The 14,090-nt window shown below is 40.0% G+C and overlaps 2 protein-coding genes across 3 annotated transcripts; one reads left to right on the top strand and one right to left on the bottom strand.

Annotated features, from left to right (window-relative positions):
* Positions 1 to 559: 559 nt before the first annotated feature.
* On the bottom strand, positions 560 to 6,810 carry kctd9a (potassium channel tetramerization domain containing 9a). The gene is made up of 12 exons (XM_084054467.1): positions 6,608 to 6,810; positions 5,508 to 5,629; positions 5,246 to 5,292; positions 5,054 to 5,150; positions 4,863 to 4,921; positions 4,362 to 4,490; positions 4,078 to 4,145; positions 3,891 to 3,986; positions 3,650 to 3,799; positions 2,795 to 2,900; positions 2,571 to 2,704; positions 560 to 1,110 (listed from the first exon to the last, which is right to left on the bottom strand). Exons 1-12 carry the CDS (start codon positions 6,776 to 6,778, stop codon positions 994 to 996), a joined length of 1,296 nt encoding a protein of 431 aa, XP_083910593.1. The 5' UTR covers positions 6,779 to 6,810; the 3' UTR covers positions 560 to 993.
* Positions 6,811 to 8,155: 1,345 nt separating this feature from the next.
* On the top strand, positions 8,156 to 12,854 carry ankrd39 (ankyrin repeat domain 39). 2 transcript variants are annotated; one of them, XR_014600603.1, is made up of 5 exons: positions 8,156 to 8,342; positions 9,568 to 9,671; positions 9,749 to 9,952; positions 10,259 to 11,362; positions 12,567 to 12,854. XR_014600603.1 is itself a non-coding variant. In XM_084054668.1 (4 exons), exons 1-4 carry the CDS (start codon positions 8,249 to 8,251, stop codon positions 10,403 to 10,405), a joined length of 549 nt encoding a protein of 182 aa, XP_083910794.1. In that variant the 5' UTR covers positions 8,156 to 8,248; the 3' UTR covers positions 10,406 to 11,759. The 2 variants fall into 2 exon arrangements, 1 of the variants encoding a protein (XP_083910794.1); XM_084054668.1 differs by lacking the exon at positions 12,567 to 12,854 and having other exon boundaries at positions 10,259 to 11,759.
* The last annotated feature ends 1,236 nt before the right edge of the window (positions 12,855 to 14,090 follow it).

Raw genomic sequence — 14,090 nt, 5'->3', positions numbered from 1 at the left:
AAATCAATGTATTGACTTTAAGATATAATTTTGGAATTTGATGCTTTCTTTCAACAAAGAAACAGGAAAGGTGGGATTGAGAGTTGGGATGACATGCAGTAAAGAGCCTCAGGACGCATTTTAACCCGGGCCAGCTGCACGAAGGACTATAGCCTTACGTAAGTGGTATGCACACTCAGTGGGATACCGGAGCACTCAAAAAAGTAACATTTTTGGAATATGACATGGTCATCCCATGAAGTATAAATTAGCTTTAAGCAATATTCAAAAGTAGGACAGGATAGGAACACTCGCAGCTGTAAATGATGTATTGCATACTGAAGTTGGGTTGAAAACAGGTCCTGGCATAGTTTTATGTTGCAGTAACAGCACATTTAGTCAAGTTGGACAGTGCTACTGTATGGCTTTGGCTTGCATCAGCTCCTTTTATCATGTTGTATCCAGCAAAGTAAACTATATACTTTGAGAAGAACGTACCGTTACACAGTCATAACTCAGCCCCATCGACTCCACCACTGCAGTAGAAGAGGCTCTTTTTTTTCCTTTTTCTTTTTTTACATGAAACCCTACTGTACACAGTCTGATAAGGTTCAACTTCCAGTGAACTGTGTCAACTTATACAAATAAAAATGATGTAAATCATAAACCTTAAAATGTCAACACACTGAATTTAAACACTTTGAATTCAAACACAAGAAGAAACGTTTTTCTTTTGTTTTGGTGACAAACGACGAGATAGTTGAACATCTAGATTATCTAGAAGTATTCTGCCACTAAACAGAAATGAATAACCCTGGATAAACTCTAGTGCAAGGCATTTAAAGCTAACATAATATTCAGTGGAATGCCAGAAATGTGCATAATACCGTAGCTACCTGCATTTCAAACAGGTATAAGTTTGATAACAGGAGAGGGACAGGCTGACCCAAGGAAAAGAGAGACAAAGCAATAACAGCCTAAGTGGAATTTGCAGACCTTAAGTTGCTGCTAGAGTTATCTGACGCTCTGAGACATGTGCAGTGGAGTTAGCATCTCCTCAAAAATGGCTCCTTTCACATTAGATCCTCTCAGGTTGGCTTCTTGTAAATCACATCCGGACAGGTCACAGTTCTAAGAGAAGGAAATTAGACACAATAACGATAAGCCAGGACTCCCATGTACTTAGTGAAGATGTGCATAGACAATGATAATGTATGCGTATTGCATGCATTATCATCGTCTATGCATGCACTGCAGAAGTTTTAAATGCGGAAATAAGAAGAGGAAAACATGTGTCATGCATCCCATTCACAATACATGATTCTTACTTTTATTATCCTTGAGATTTCATATTGTGGCTATAAAACTTGTCTACACTTTAAAGTGTGTTCTGTTCCACTCCAGGTTAACACCCACATTTACAAATAACACTATATAAATACTTACACAATATACAATTTTACAAAATTTTACCAAAAAACATAAAACAAAGGTTGTGTAATCTACTTTGTTGAATTTCACTTTTCTCACATCCCCAATTTTGTCCAAATTAAGTCACTGCCAATTCCCCATGTGTACTCCATGTGGTCCCTGTCATTGAGACAGCAACGATGGTAGTTGAAGCCGAATAGAGGGAGAGAAAAAGAGCGAGCAAGCAAGAGAACGGGAGAGAGACTGAAATTACATTATGAAGTGAGTTTTGTAACTTTAGACAGATTTTTTTGACTGCTGACTGGGTGGGTTATACAACTTTAGCGTGCTCTACTTCAGGGGTAGGCAACCTTAGGCACGGGTGCCAACATTGGCACAGGGGAGGGTCATCACTGGCACACTGGCATAAGTGTGAGAGAGAGGATTTTTGGATTAAAATGAAATATTTAAAAATTGTCAATTAAATTAAGCTCCCTCACATCTGTATGCAATGACATCCTGCACATAATTCTACATTCATTCAAACTCAACTCTGACTGGGGAGGGAGTCTGGGAGATATAGATGGCTTATTAGAGCAAGTCTAATGATCATTGTCCTGATGTGAAAGAAAATGTTTCCAAAGAAAAAGAAAATAAGGTTGTTATATTTATGGACAATCAGAATCTGTTTTTAATATGTGTATTTAATGTTGAAATGGCACGCTGACTATCAAGAAAACCCAAACATGGCACTACATGTCAAGAAGGTTGCAGACCCCTGCTCTACTTATTTGGAAAAACAAACTTAATTATGTTGCTTAGTGGAAATGCATCAGTACAGGAGCTTCTGTGACTGTGGTTTGCTACGTTGTCAGTGAGTCCATCTTGTATTTTGTGAACTACACTATGCTGTGGAATGCAACTACTAGACCCTGTGGCCGTTGCTACATGTCACACTGATTACGCAACGCCGGCATGCTATGTAGTAAATGCACACAATGGAGGCAGCTTTGTTTAATTCAGTGCAAGAAAGCAAATCCGGCATAAATGACAGCTCTTCACTCCATTATTGTAGGATCTCTGTATAAAAGTATCTACAGAGAGCCACCATCCACATTTTTTCACCTGAAAATTAAGAATGTCACAAAGGGCTTAATGCACAGAATTTCTCCTTTACTTACTTCAAGATCAGTTCCTGCTAAAGTGGCACCTCGCAGGTTACAGTTCTTCAGTTTTGCATTCTTGAGAGTGGCCACACGCAGATTTACGCCAGTCATCTGGCTTCCTTCCATGTCAACTCCTTTGAGATTAGCACCTAAATACAATAACATTTTAGTTCAAGACAAGGTTATGGGCCCTTCCTCTTAGATTATTATAATGATAATTAAGAAATATTATGGATTACCCTCCAAATTGGCCTTCAGTCCAGATGGATCTTCAAAATTGCATCCTTTCAGAGAAGCCCCTTCTGCATTGGAACAGAGCATCTTCACCCCTTGTAAGTTGGCACCCTTCAATAGATACACCAGACACATGAGTATTTACAGTACATTTCAGTAGTAAAATATTAGAAGAACATGCTTCCCACTCCCAGCCAACAAATACATTTGACCCAAAACAAATGACATTGTCACAAAGGACCCCAACGGAAACAAGTCCGCAAGGACTTTTTTGGTCGGACCTTTTAGACAAAAGTATTATAAATGTAACTGTGTTGTTTTACATATTTTTGTCCACTGTCTGCATGGGGGATGAATTCATGTGCAGTTTGCAAAGTGTGGAACTTGGGTAATCAAATATACAATACCTAGAAAATGTGTATATATAAATGTACATTTATTATACTTTTAAATTCAATTTGAAACAAATCCCTTGTGCTTTTTAGGGTTGCTGCCAATCTAGAAACCTTGCCTGAATGAAGATGTGCGGGAGAGAGCAAGTATGTCGTTGTGGTGAACAAGTGCACACTGAATCTCACATATATTTTATTGAACTGGGGCCCACAATGTCCAGAAAGAAAAAATATATATACATAAACATTTCTGGTGTCCCACAACCACTGCTCTGACACTGAATTGATGTATTGTCAATTTAACTGAACAGAAAGGTTCACAGACATGAAGATGAGACTTGTGAAAAATACTGTAATCAAAAGATGCTAATCAGAGGGAAGGCAAACAAATGACTGCACTGCCCATTATGACTGCACCAGACATTATTAATGGTTGTGATTGTGAACAATGACTTTGTTTAGGCTTACATCCAGGTTGGCTCCAGAGAGGTCAGCCCGTTCCAAATTTGCGCAGCATAAATTGGCATGTGTCAGGTTGCAGCGGCTGAGATTAGCCATCTTAAAGTTGATGTAACGTAGGTCAAGCCGAGAGAGGTCAGCCCCACTGAAATTAAGACCCTAAAGGGGAAATAAAGGTACAATATTATCTTGCTGTGATTTGACCATTGAAGACCATGTATTCAGTGTTAAAGTACAAATGTGGTGTTACCTGACAGCGGAGCTCTGATTTGGTGGGCGTAGCAAGCAGAAAACGAACAAATTCTTTGCGAGAGATTGGAGAGTGGTCCTCTGGTGGCTGGGAGTTCTGTTTAAAAGCAGAAACAGTATGTAAGTATACTCTCAAAAGAGTACATTATCAAGTATGCATATATGCTATTTTCCAGGCTTCTGATCACCTTTATTGCTACTTCCAACTGCTCAGCAAGCTGCTCAATTCCAAAAAAGCGGGCCTCCTCTAGGACACCTTAAAGACAATTAGGATAATACAACCAATAAGCAAATTACAGATCTTTATTCATGTGTACAGTAAAGTCATGACCCCACTCCCAGGGTCCATTTGAGTTCAATTGACACTCATTTTACAGTGTAGGACCATTCCAATGAACCCATATGATTTCTATGAATCTATTCAGAAGGATCATACTAAACGTTTTACATCTTGAAAAACTGTAAGACTTACCCCGTATATTGATGCCTTCATTGATTATAAGCTGCCCATGTCTCAGGTAATTAAGAATAGGCTCAAAGTATTCAGGGCTGCGGTCGATCAGATATGCCCCATGTTGATCCTGTCTGTTCCCCCACACATCTAAAGCAAACACAGAGGTTCACAACACCCATTCTGACAGATTACAATAACGAGGCAGGGTCTAATAACGGTGTGGCTTCCCTGTGGATCTCTGACCTCATATGGCCAGTCATCGACCTATCTAGGACTCCAAATTTGGACACGGTTTCAGCCCGATCTAACCGCCATTGACTTCCATTATAAAATTGAAGTTAAATATGTCAAAAGGATGTACTTCCTTCCTTGGCCCACTGGCGATCAGATAGCACATGAAATTTGGCACTGCTCGGTCAAGTACAGACTCAAAGACAGACAGACTCACAGACCCATCTCTAGACTAATAGCCTCCTACAGAGCCACACCGTAAAAAGATTTTCCATACTGTTAACTTACCCTTCTCTCGAAACATGTGTGCAAGCATACTCTCTGGCTCCTTACTGACCAAAGTGCTCCTGTGTGCAAGACAGAAATGATCCAAATGGATGCCAATTAAACTGTCACTTTGTTGATTTGAGCTTTTGCAATCCGTTTACTAAGCATGTGTGTGCACACTGCACAGCACAATAATATCATTCTGCACCTACCGGGTAGTGGTGAAGAGACGCCCACCAATATTGAGGGTTAACCAATCAGTCTGCGCTCCTGGCCGCTCAGATGGAACTTTGACTTCATTCTGAGGATCTGAAAAGTATACATGTAGACGGTGAGGAAGTAAAGTGATGAAAAGGAAGATTCCCAAGGAGACTGGAAAAAGACACATTGGTGAATATACTCACCAATAAATGGATCATCTCCCTCTGAGACATACAGAACATCATCATCCCTATAACAGTACAAGAATGCAGCAACTTGATTATCACACATTTAGGCAGAACACATTTTGGTGTATAAGTTATAGGCCTACTTTATTGATCCCTGTAGGGAAATTCAACATCTGCATTAATTAACAGTGGTCAGCACCCAGGGACAAGCTCCAATTTAGGCCAGTGCCATCCCTAGGCACATATATACATGAAGAAGGCAGGACAGCAATATTACCTGATCAGCGCAATGTCATCTATGAGACCGCCTTTCCCATTGTATAAATTGGTGGCTCTGATTCCCAACTTATTGCTTGCCACAGATAAGAGGTCAGCCAAGGTTCCATAAACTGCTACAACCTAGAGATGAAAGGATTTTTCAGATATTGTCTGAATCTGACAAACTTGAGATATAAGGTATACTATTTAAATCGCATGATTTCTCACATAGCTGGAGCAAAATCTATGATGTTTAACATAACAGCAGTGGTGGGAAGTAACTATGTACATTTACTTAAGTACGTACTGTAAATTGGAGGTATTTGCACTTTACTTATTATTTACTTATTGATTATTTCTAATTTCCAATACTTTTACTTGTACTCCACTACATCTCGGGATTCAAATATTGTACTTTTACTCCACTACATTTATTTGAAAACTTTAGTTACTAGTTACTTTGATACTTAGATTTTTATTATTATCACAAAACATACATTAACCACTTCAGCCCTATATACATTTCGGCCATTCAAAAATAGCAACAAAATAGGCCATTTGAAAATAGCTTATAAATAGCTTGTGAGATCTACAAGCTTGTGAGATCTACAAGCTCACAATGCCTGGCATTGTGAGCTTGTAGATCTGCTATTCTCAAAAGGTTTTTATACATTTGAAAACTTTAAATGGGACATTATTCTGCCTAATGAGTACTTTTACTTTTGGTACTTTAAGTACATTTTGATGCCAATACTTTTGTAAATTTACTCAAGTACATTTGTAATTCCGGACTTTTACTTGTAACAGAGTAATTCTACATAGCAGTATTGATACTTTTACTTAAGTAAAAAATTTGAGTACTTTGTCCACCATTGCATGACAGTCACTACACATATATTTTTCTTAAGAGATAGAAGCGCATTTACATCTGAACTAACCTTCAGCCTAACGGGTAAAGGTTAGCCCAAACACGTAACAACATTGTAATAAAACAATGTAATAATAACAATGTAGCAACGTATAAACAATGAAACACCTTGAAGCCATATAAGGCCATGTCACTCTATTCTGCGGCCCAGGCTCGTTGAGTCAGTGGACTAGGAAGGAAGCTATACGCACCTTGCCATCTTTAGACGTCCCGTTAACAAATAAGTTGACTCTTCTCATAATTTTGGACGCTTTGGCTTGAGGGCAGCTTCTACAGTTGCAAAGAAAACGTAATGTTTGCTTTCTGACTCTGGCTGGCTTTGCTACTAGCTGGTTATAACTAAGACAACACGAGACTATCATAGGGCAGAGCACAGCGTCAAGTGCGACACCAACGTAAGGTATAATGGCAAGACTTCCGATTTCAAAATACAAGCTGAGTTCAGCGTTGCCAGAATTTGTGAAAGAAATAAGCAGCCACGTCTATGAAAACAAGCCCAAAAGAAGCAACATGCCTGGCACATGCATGCAAACAACAAGCCACATGAGCACTTTAATTAAACCTATATTGCATTTGAAAATAGCCTATACAAATAGCAGATCTGCTATTTTCAAAAGAATCTTGGGGACATTCTTTGAAAAGGTGGAATATTTTAACGATACACAGGTCCCTGGCACAAAATATTCCCAGTCTGCAGACAAATACATACAATTTGAGTCCCTTTTGTATTTTTGTATTAATTATTTTTTCCCCCCTAAAATGTTCCACAGACAACACAACATACCCTTAACAAAACAAAAAAAAACAAAAAGGGGGGGGGGCTACAGTTCCACAGTTCATCAACACTAGTTCAATTCAATAATCAACCCTTTCGTATTTTAAAGATATGGTTTATTCATATATATCATATGTTACCAAATGTTAGTAACATTACTCATCCATGGTGACTGTCCGTTGGGGGAATGGGAAGGTCATGTTTGTGAATCCCTGGTGGATTTGGTGGTTAGTTTAATCGTTTAGTACCACTGTATAACTTTATAAAATAATGTTTGGTCTGTTGTTCAACAGACAACCCAACAGACAAGATTGTAGACATTTATTTTGAAGGCAAAATCGACCCACTTCCGATTGTTTCGGAACCTGACCAGGGTTGCCATGTCTGCTTATTTTAAGCGACCTGGGCTTGTTTTTCTTGTAAAGTTGCTTGTAAATATTGGTAGTTGCGGATTGCGGTTTGTCGGGATGATTCTAAAGTGTAATTGCTTATTTGGGCTTGTTTCCTAATGATGTTTAAACCAGTAGTTCGCAAACATTTTCATGTCAGGACCCCCATATTAATGTCCTATTTGTCCACGGACTCCCCGGTGTGTACTCACACCTGTCCCCCCATCTGAAAATAGTTTGTGCCAGGGACCCCCGTAATAGATTTGTGTTGTTAAAATGTTTCAAGAAATATTCAAAATGTTTCACAGGGGCGTGCGTCGAAAGAAGGGCAGTGTTGCCATGTCCGTTTATTACAAGCTACTTTGGGCTTGTTTTTCTGTAAAGTTGCTTGTAAATATGGAAGTTGCGGTTTTGATTGGGAAGCCTAAAATTCCGGATAAAGAAAGCATCATTTAGGGCAAGGTTGCCTATTAAACAAACCGGCGCATTTCTTCGGATACGCCAGTTGGTGGTGCCAATGCATCATTTATTTACCATCCACCGTAAATGTAGAGGAAGAAGAAGAAACCCGGAAGCTAGGCGTGTAGTTTGTTGTTTAGTTAAAACAAAAACAAAAACCTTTTCATAGCTCCCCTTGTGTCAGAACGAACGTTTACTTCTTTCTCTTGATGGCGTCTGATTCGGAACAATGTTCTTGTTGCTCCCATAAAGTTGCGTCGCCCAGTGTCTACCAGACCCTGAATGAAATGGACTTCGAAAGAGGTTAACAAGCATGACTACTGAGTGACAGTCACAGAATGGCTGCTATTACATGTTTCAGTCATTTAACACTATATACAATTTCGTGGAGGGCTTTTCTTTTGGAGTGCAGGAGAACTGGGCAAACTTCTTACCCTTTGGGTACCCCCTACCATACATATTGTGCGTTCGGAAATTACGCACCGGAGCACACTTGCCTATTAGTTTGTATTGGCCAGTGCGCTCAGCGCTGTATTTTCGAACGCGAGACTGTATGAACTCGTTGAAGGAATTTTGCAGCTGTTTATTGCTGCTGTGAATGCTGTCCCATCCAGTGGTGGAAAAAGTACTCACATTTTTTACTTAAGTAAAAGTATAAATACTCAGCAATGTAGATATACTCTGTTACAAGTAAAATTCCAGAATTCAAAATGTACGCGAGTAAAAGTACTAAAGTATTGGTATCAAAATGTAAAATTAAAGTAACAAAAGTAGAAAGTATTCATTGTGCAGAATGTCCCATTTCACAATTTTTCAAATGTATAAAATGTATACAACTCTCTTGAAAATAGCAGATCTACAAGGTCACAATGCGTGGCATCGCGACGCATTGTGAGCTTGTAGATGGGCTATCTTCAAATGGTCAAAATGTATATAGGGCTGAAGTGCTTAATGTATGTTTTGTAAAAATCCAAATCTACAAAGTAACTAGTAACTAAAGTTTTCAAATAATTGTAGTGAAGTAAAAAGTACAATATTTGTCGCTGAGATGTAGTGGAGTAGAAGTAAAAGTACAGAAAAATGGAAATACTCCAGTAAAGTAAAAATACCTCAAAATTGTACTTGAGTACATGTACTTAGTTACTTTACACCACTGGTCCCATTGCGTCCAGAGATTGTGGTCCATCTTGTAGAAAGGACTAAATACACGTTTTCTGCCAAAACCTTCAAATGGAGCTCGCCAGACGTGTATGCTTGGTTGATCAATTCCACCACTTACTCATCTACGGGCATGTACTTTACAACCTCGGGTGTCAGTCCATCCTCCCCACAGCTCTTGCCACACATGATAGCCATGGCCCTCCGGCCTCCAGTACTCATCCATGGTGACTGGTCCGTCGGGAATGGGAAGGTCATATGTAGTAGCTATCGGGCCATCCTCCCCCTCGATTTCAGGATGGGGAGGCTACTACAACAAATGTAGTAGTAGTCTACATTTGCTCTCATTTAAAAGTTGTCATACCTGCAGGTATCTGGGCTGCAGCAATGGATGGAGACCTGGAGAGAGTCAGGAAGCTGGTCCAGAAGGGCACAGACCCTAACTTGAGAGACGCATCCAAATACACTGCCCTGGTAAGGGTGACAGAAATAGGTTTGATTGTTACTAGATGTACTATTTCTCTGATATTTCCTTGCATGTTTAATTTTAGCACTATGCGAGTCGCAGTGGCCAGCTTACTGTATGCAAGTTCCTTCTCGAGAGCGGAGCTTGTGCATCGCCCCAGACGCCAGGTGGTGCAACACCGCTCCATCGAGCTGCATACTGTGGACATGTGGAAGTGGTTAGGCTCCTGTTAGACCATAGAGCAGATCCCCGGCTATGTGATGATGACGGAGCATCCCCTTTACACAAGGTAGGCTCCAACGCTACTGAAGTAGAAAGAATGCTGCCACACACTCTAGCTCTGTTTCGGCAACTTGCTGCATTTATTTATATTAAATAAACGTGTCAGAGATAGAATGTGCTGCATCTTTCTTTATATTTCAGTTGATTTCTCCAGCCTGACCTGCAATCTCAATACTCACTGTGTGTTAACTCTATTCTAAAGCTACAATACTACACCAGTGCAAAAAAACTACAACCAAAAACTAAAGAGAGAGAGAGAAGTTCTTGTATTTAACTTCTACCGTTATGTGTGTTTTCTTAAATGGATGAGCAGGCTGCAGAACGCGGTCAAGAGGAGGTATGCAAGCTGCTGCTCCAGCACTGTCCCTCCCTCCACATTCAGGTGAACAAGAAGGACCAGCTTCCTTACCAGCTAGTCAAAGAGGGTCACCTGCAGGACCTGCTAAAACCATCAGAGTGACATAGGGATGATTTACATCTGTGCTGAACTGAGACTGTACTCATGGGAAACGCCACCAAGATGTACCCTACCAGTGAGCAATAAACTTCATGAATTTTCATGAAGTTCTTGAACTCCAAACTGAAGGGGATACGTCGTGGTCCTGCATTTGGTCATTCATCCATCGCATCAGAGTGTCATCTGTGCTGTGGTGTGGAATAGGATTTTTCATACAAACCATAAGCCAAAGAGCCATCTTTTAAAGGTATGGATCAGTTCATTTTAGAAATACGTCTATGGTAGCACAATGAGCTGAATATACTTTCATGAAGGAGGGGGTGCTTGAACTGTACTTTTTCAAGTTCACAAGGGTGTTGTGTGGACACTGGTCGTTAGCTACTTGTTGAGTAGAATGTCTGAAGGCACAGACAACTTGCGATGTTTTTCTTGGTTAACTCAGTCTTTACCACATTGTTTTGGAGCAGTTCACATGAACCTAATTTACATTGTGTAGTGGCAACAAAATAATCAGAAATAGAAGTCTTCAGTAAAACTAGGGGTTCTATTCTTTACCTTACAAGGTGTGTGACACAATGACCCAGATGGCAGCCTTCCAGAATTATTTCATTTGTTCTTCAGATACTTTCATTGTGCAGTGCACATTGTTTGCCCTGCCCTCTTCCTTTTGTCCAAACTGGCATGAATGGATATTGACGATTGTTCAGTATTCACTCTGGAACAGTTGAGAGCAAGTTGTGTGTAACCACAATATCACCACCTTGAATGCAACCAAACATCAACCAATGTACTGTCTATGTCAAACAGTAGGGGGAACTGTTGTATGAATAACTGCTTTTTATAATCACCACCTCTGTCTGCAGTCTTCACAGAGAGTTATGGTAATACTCTATGCTGATGTTCTGAAGCTCCTTGGATTGACCTCATTCAATCCTCCCATCACACTGTTGGAACACTAAAGTGAGTGGTTGTTAAAATGAGGCAAAGGTTTAACATAACTGTCTAGATTGTAATGCATCATGGTAAGGCAAGTCCTAAGTGCAAAACAAAATTAGCCTACATACAGCACTGGAGTGGGCACTGGGCACTCAGGAACATTGTCATTGTTAAGTAATACAGAGTAAAGTAGACACAAAATCTAGTCATATCAATTTAATTAAATCTGTTTATTTTCTGTTTAAAAAAGTTATATGGCTAGGAAAACTTTGTTTAAAAGAACACTTTACTTTCAGTATACCGTAATTTATACTTTGTCCCACAACCGTTCCACTCAACAAGAATGCAATTTTCTGAACATTTTTATTTTAAAATATGTATTTTTTTGTCCAAAGTCTTGTGCGATTAAATATAATCTTAGCCTAAACATTGGTGGGGTCAAGGTAAGACATTCTCAGTCTGTATTATTTTTGCCAGACCCAGAGGGTCGGCCTACATGAGGCTTTGTCACCCTTTCGTCCATACATGGGCATGTCAGTTTTTTGTCCCCCTTTCGTCCATACATGGGCATAGAAGGGATCTCTGAAAAGGGACACAGGCTGACACGTCATGTATAAAGTGGTTTGTAGGTGTGCTACATACTAGGATTTTATTCTGGGTCTGGCAGAACCAGGTCTCCTGGTCTTGTTATTGAACAGCAGAGGCTGGCATACTCAAAATGACTAGCCATTTTACTGAACATACCTGCTAAAGTGACAACTTTACAAATGACCAGTGAGAGAAGTGCCATCTGTTAGTACCTACTGTTTTAGGCAAAACACAGTCACTATTTCTCAACTGGCTCTGCCATTTAGGAAGGGCAGTGACATAAATCCAGGAATCTGATAGACTTATGTAAAGGTCTGGTATTGTGGAAGCCTCATTAACTTCATTAATGATCCATCAGATCATTAATGACGTTATGAGAGACTATATATATATATATATATATATATATATATATATATATATATAATTTATATGATGGATGATTTGTTTCGAGCATTTAAAAGCAGATGCCAACATCGATGGGAAAAAGTGGTTTGTGGAAGTATGTTTTCCAAGCAGATTGAACGAGCATCAAACATTATCATATACAGTGTGCATGCATACTTGCAGAGAAATATCTTTAATGTCTTCCCTACTCAGTTATATCAAGCTATGGTGCACTGCTTCTGTGTCTCTGCAGAGTCACTGTAAATATGGAGTCGCGACAGAAACCACACACTGAAGTCTGAGGAACTTTCATTGGGTCGGCTGGTGGGTGGTGTTTCCATTGCAGCCTTCTAACCACATCCAGTGCCGTGACTGGAGGGGTGCCAACCCACATCTGGAGCTCATTGCAGCTGACGCCACACAGCATAAGGAGATTGGGTGGGAGGTGGATGTCAGATTAGAAAACCAGGCCAAGAGAGCTGTTTACCCTCAGTGACAAGTATCCACACAGCAACAGGGGACTGTCAGTTGAGTCACCCAACTTGAATCTCTCATGTCAGTGATTTGAATTTGCCCTGCCTTTTTCCTCATTGATCAATGTGAGGACACTGGCACGGTAATATTGCTATTCATTTCTATGGTGGCATTATAACAAAGTATGTGTTATTTGAATTAGTTAAAGGGGCTACACCATGAATTTCATTTTTTTTTAGGTTTTTAGTATTTTTTGGGCTCCCCAGTGTCTCTTGTACCCCAAAAAATATTTTTTTTTAACATTCAGTCATTCATGCTCATTTCATGGATTTCCTGAATGGGCGTGTCTGAACAGGCCATTTCAGAATGGCTGTGCAAGTGATGTCACTTGCACTGATTTTGCATTGACGATGGCCAGACAGAATTGCTCAGTAGCTCCCCCCTGCCCAATAGGACGTTTTGGTATTGCAGCTGAAAAAGCTTGGAATGACAGACAGTCAGATTGTGAGAAAAAATATCTGGATGTTTTTTAGGCTTACAACCTGTTTAAAACGTATTAGGGGGCAATATTTATATATAATATATATTTTTTAAATTCATGGTGTAGCCCCTTTAATCCTTTTCAAATGGCACACAGACTGTTATACCCAGTCATGGCAGGCATTGATTGTTCTACTGCCAGATTCCATGAAGGATAATCAAAGTTGATGTCTTGGATTTGCCAGCAGTCAGCAAGCTAATGAAAACCCTATGTGTCATCGGGGAAAAGTGGAGGAATGTTAAAAGGCCTCATTATTTTTTGATATATTTTCATGGGTTGATTTGAATTTGAGAGCTGCATGCCCCTTTATGTGGAAAATGCTCAAAAACTGTCCAGTGTATAGGCGAAAATTAGCAGTTTTCTTTAAAAGACAAGTAAGACGCGCGAACGCTGGAAGCGAACGCAGCTCGAAAATATTGTGTATTTACGGACTTTGTGTGTGTGTGTTTGTGTTTTGACTGTAGCTGCACTCTGGCGCGCTCTGTCGGCCGCACCCAGGCAGTGCACTGCACACAGACAGACACACACACAAGCCGAGCAGACTTTCATAGTAAGCTCCACTTGGGCGGAGGCCTCCTTCCGCGTTCGCAAAAAGGAGAAAAAAAGGACCTCCTTTCAACTCTTGGCTTTTTGTTTAAAGACCCATGTTACTTATGCAGTCTATTGTTAATGCATATGCTCGAGTGAGTGAGTGGAGGATGTTTCATGCAAAGTTTCTCTGAAGATCGCATGTGATCTCATGCCTGTAATGTGAGGACTTAG

Source organism: Gymnoscopelus microlampas (assembly GCF_963454915.1).
Source record: "Gymnoscopelus microlampas genome assembly, chromosome: 4".
Taxonomy (NCBI): Eukaryota; Metazoa; Chordata; class Actinopteri; order Myctophiformes; family Myctophidae; genus Gymnoscopelus; species Gymnoscopelus microlampas.
Note: the sequence above shows the minus strand (reverse complement) of the source record. Positions and strands in the feature narration are given on the sequence as shown.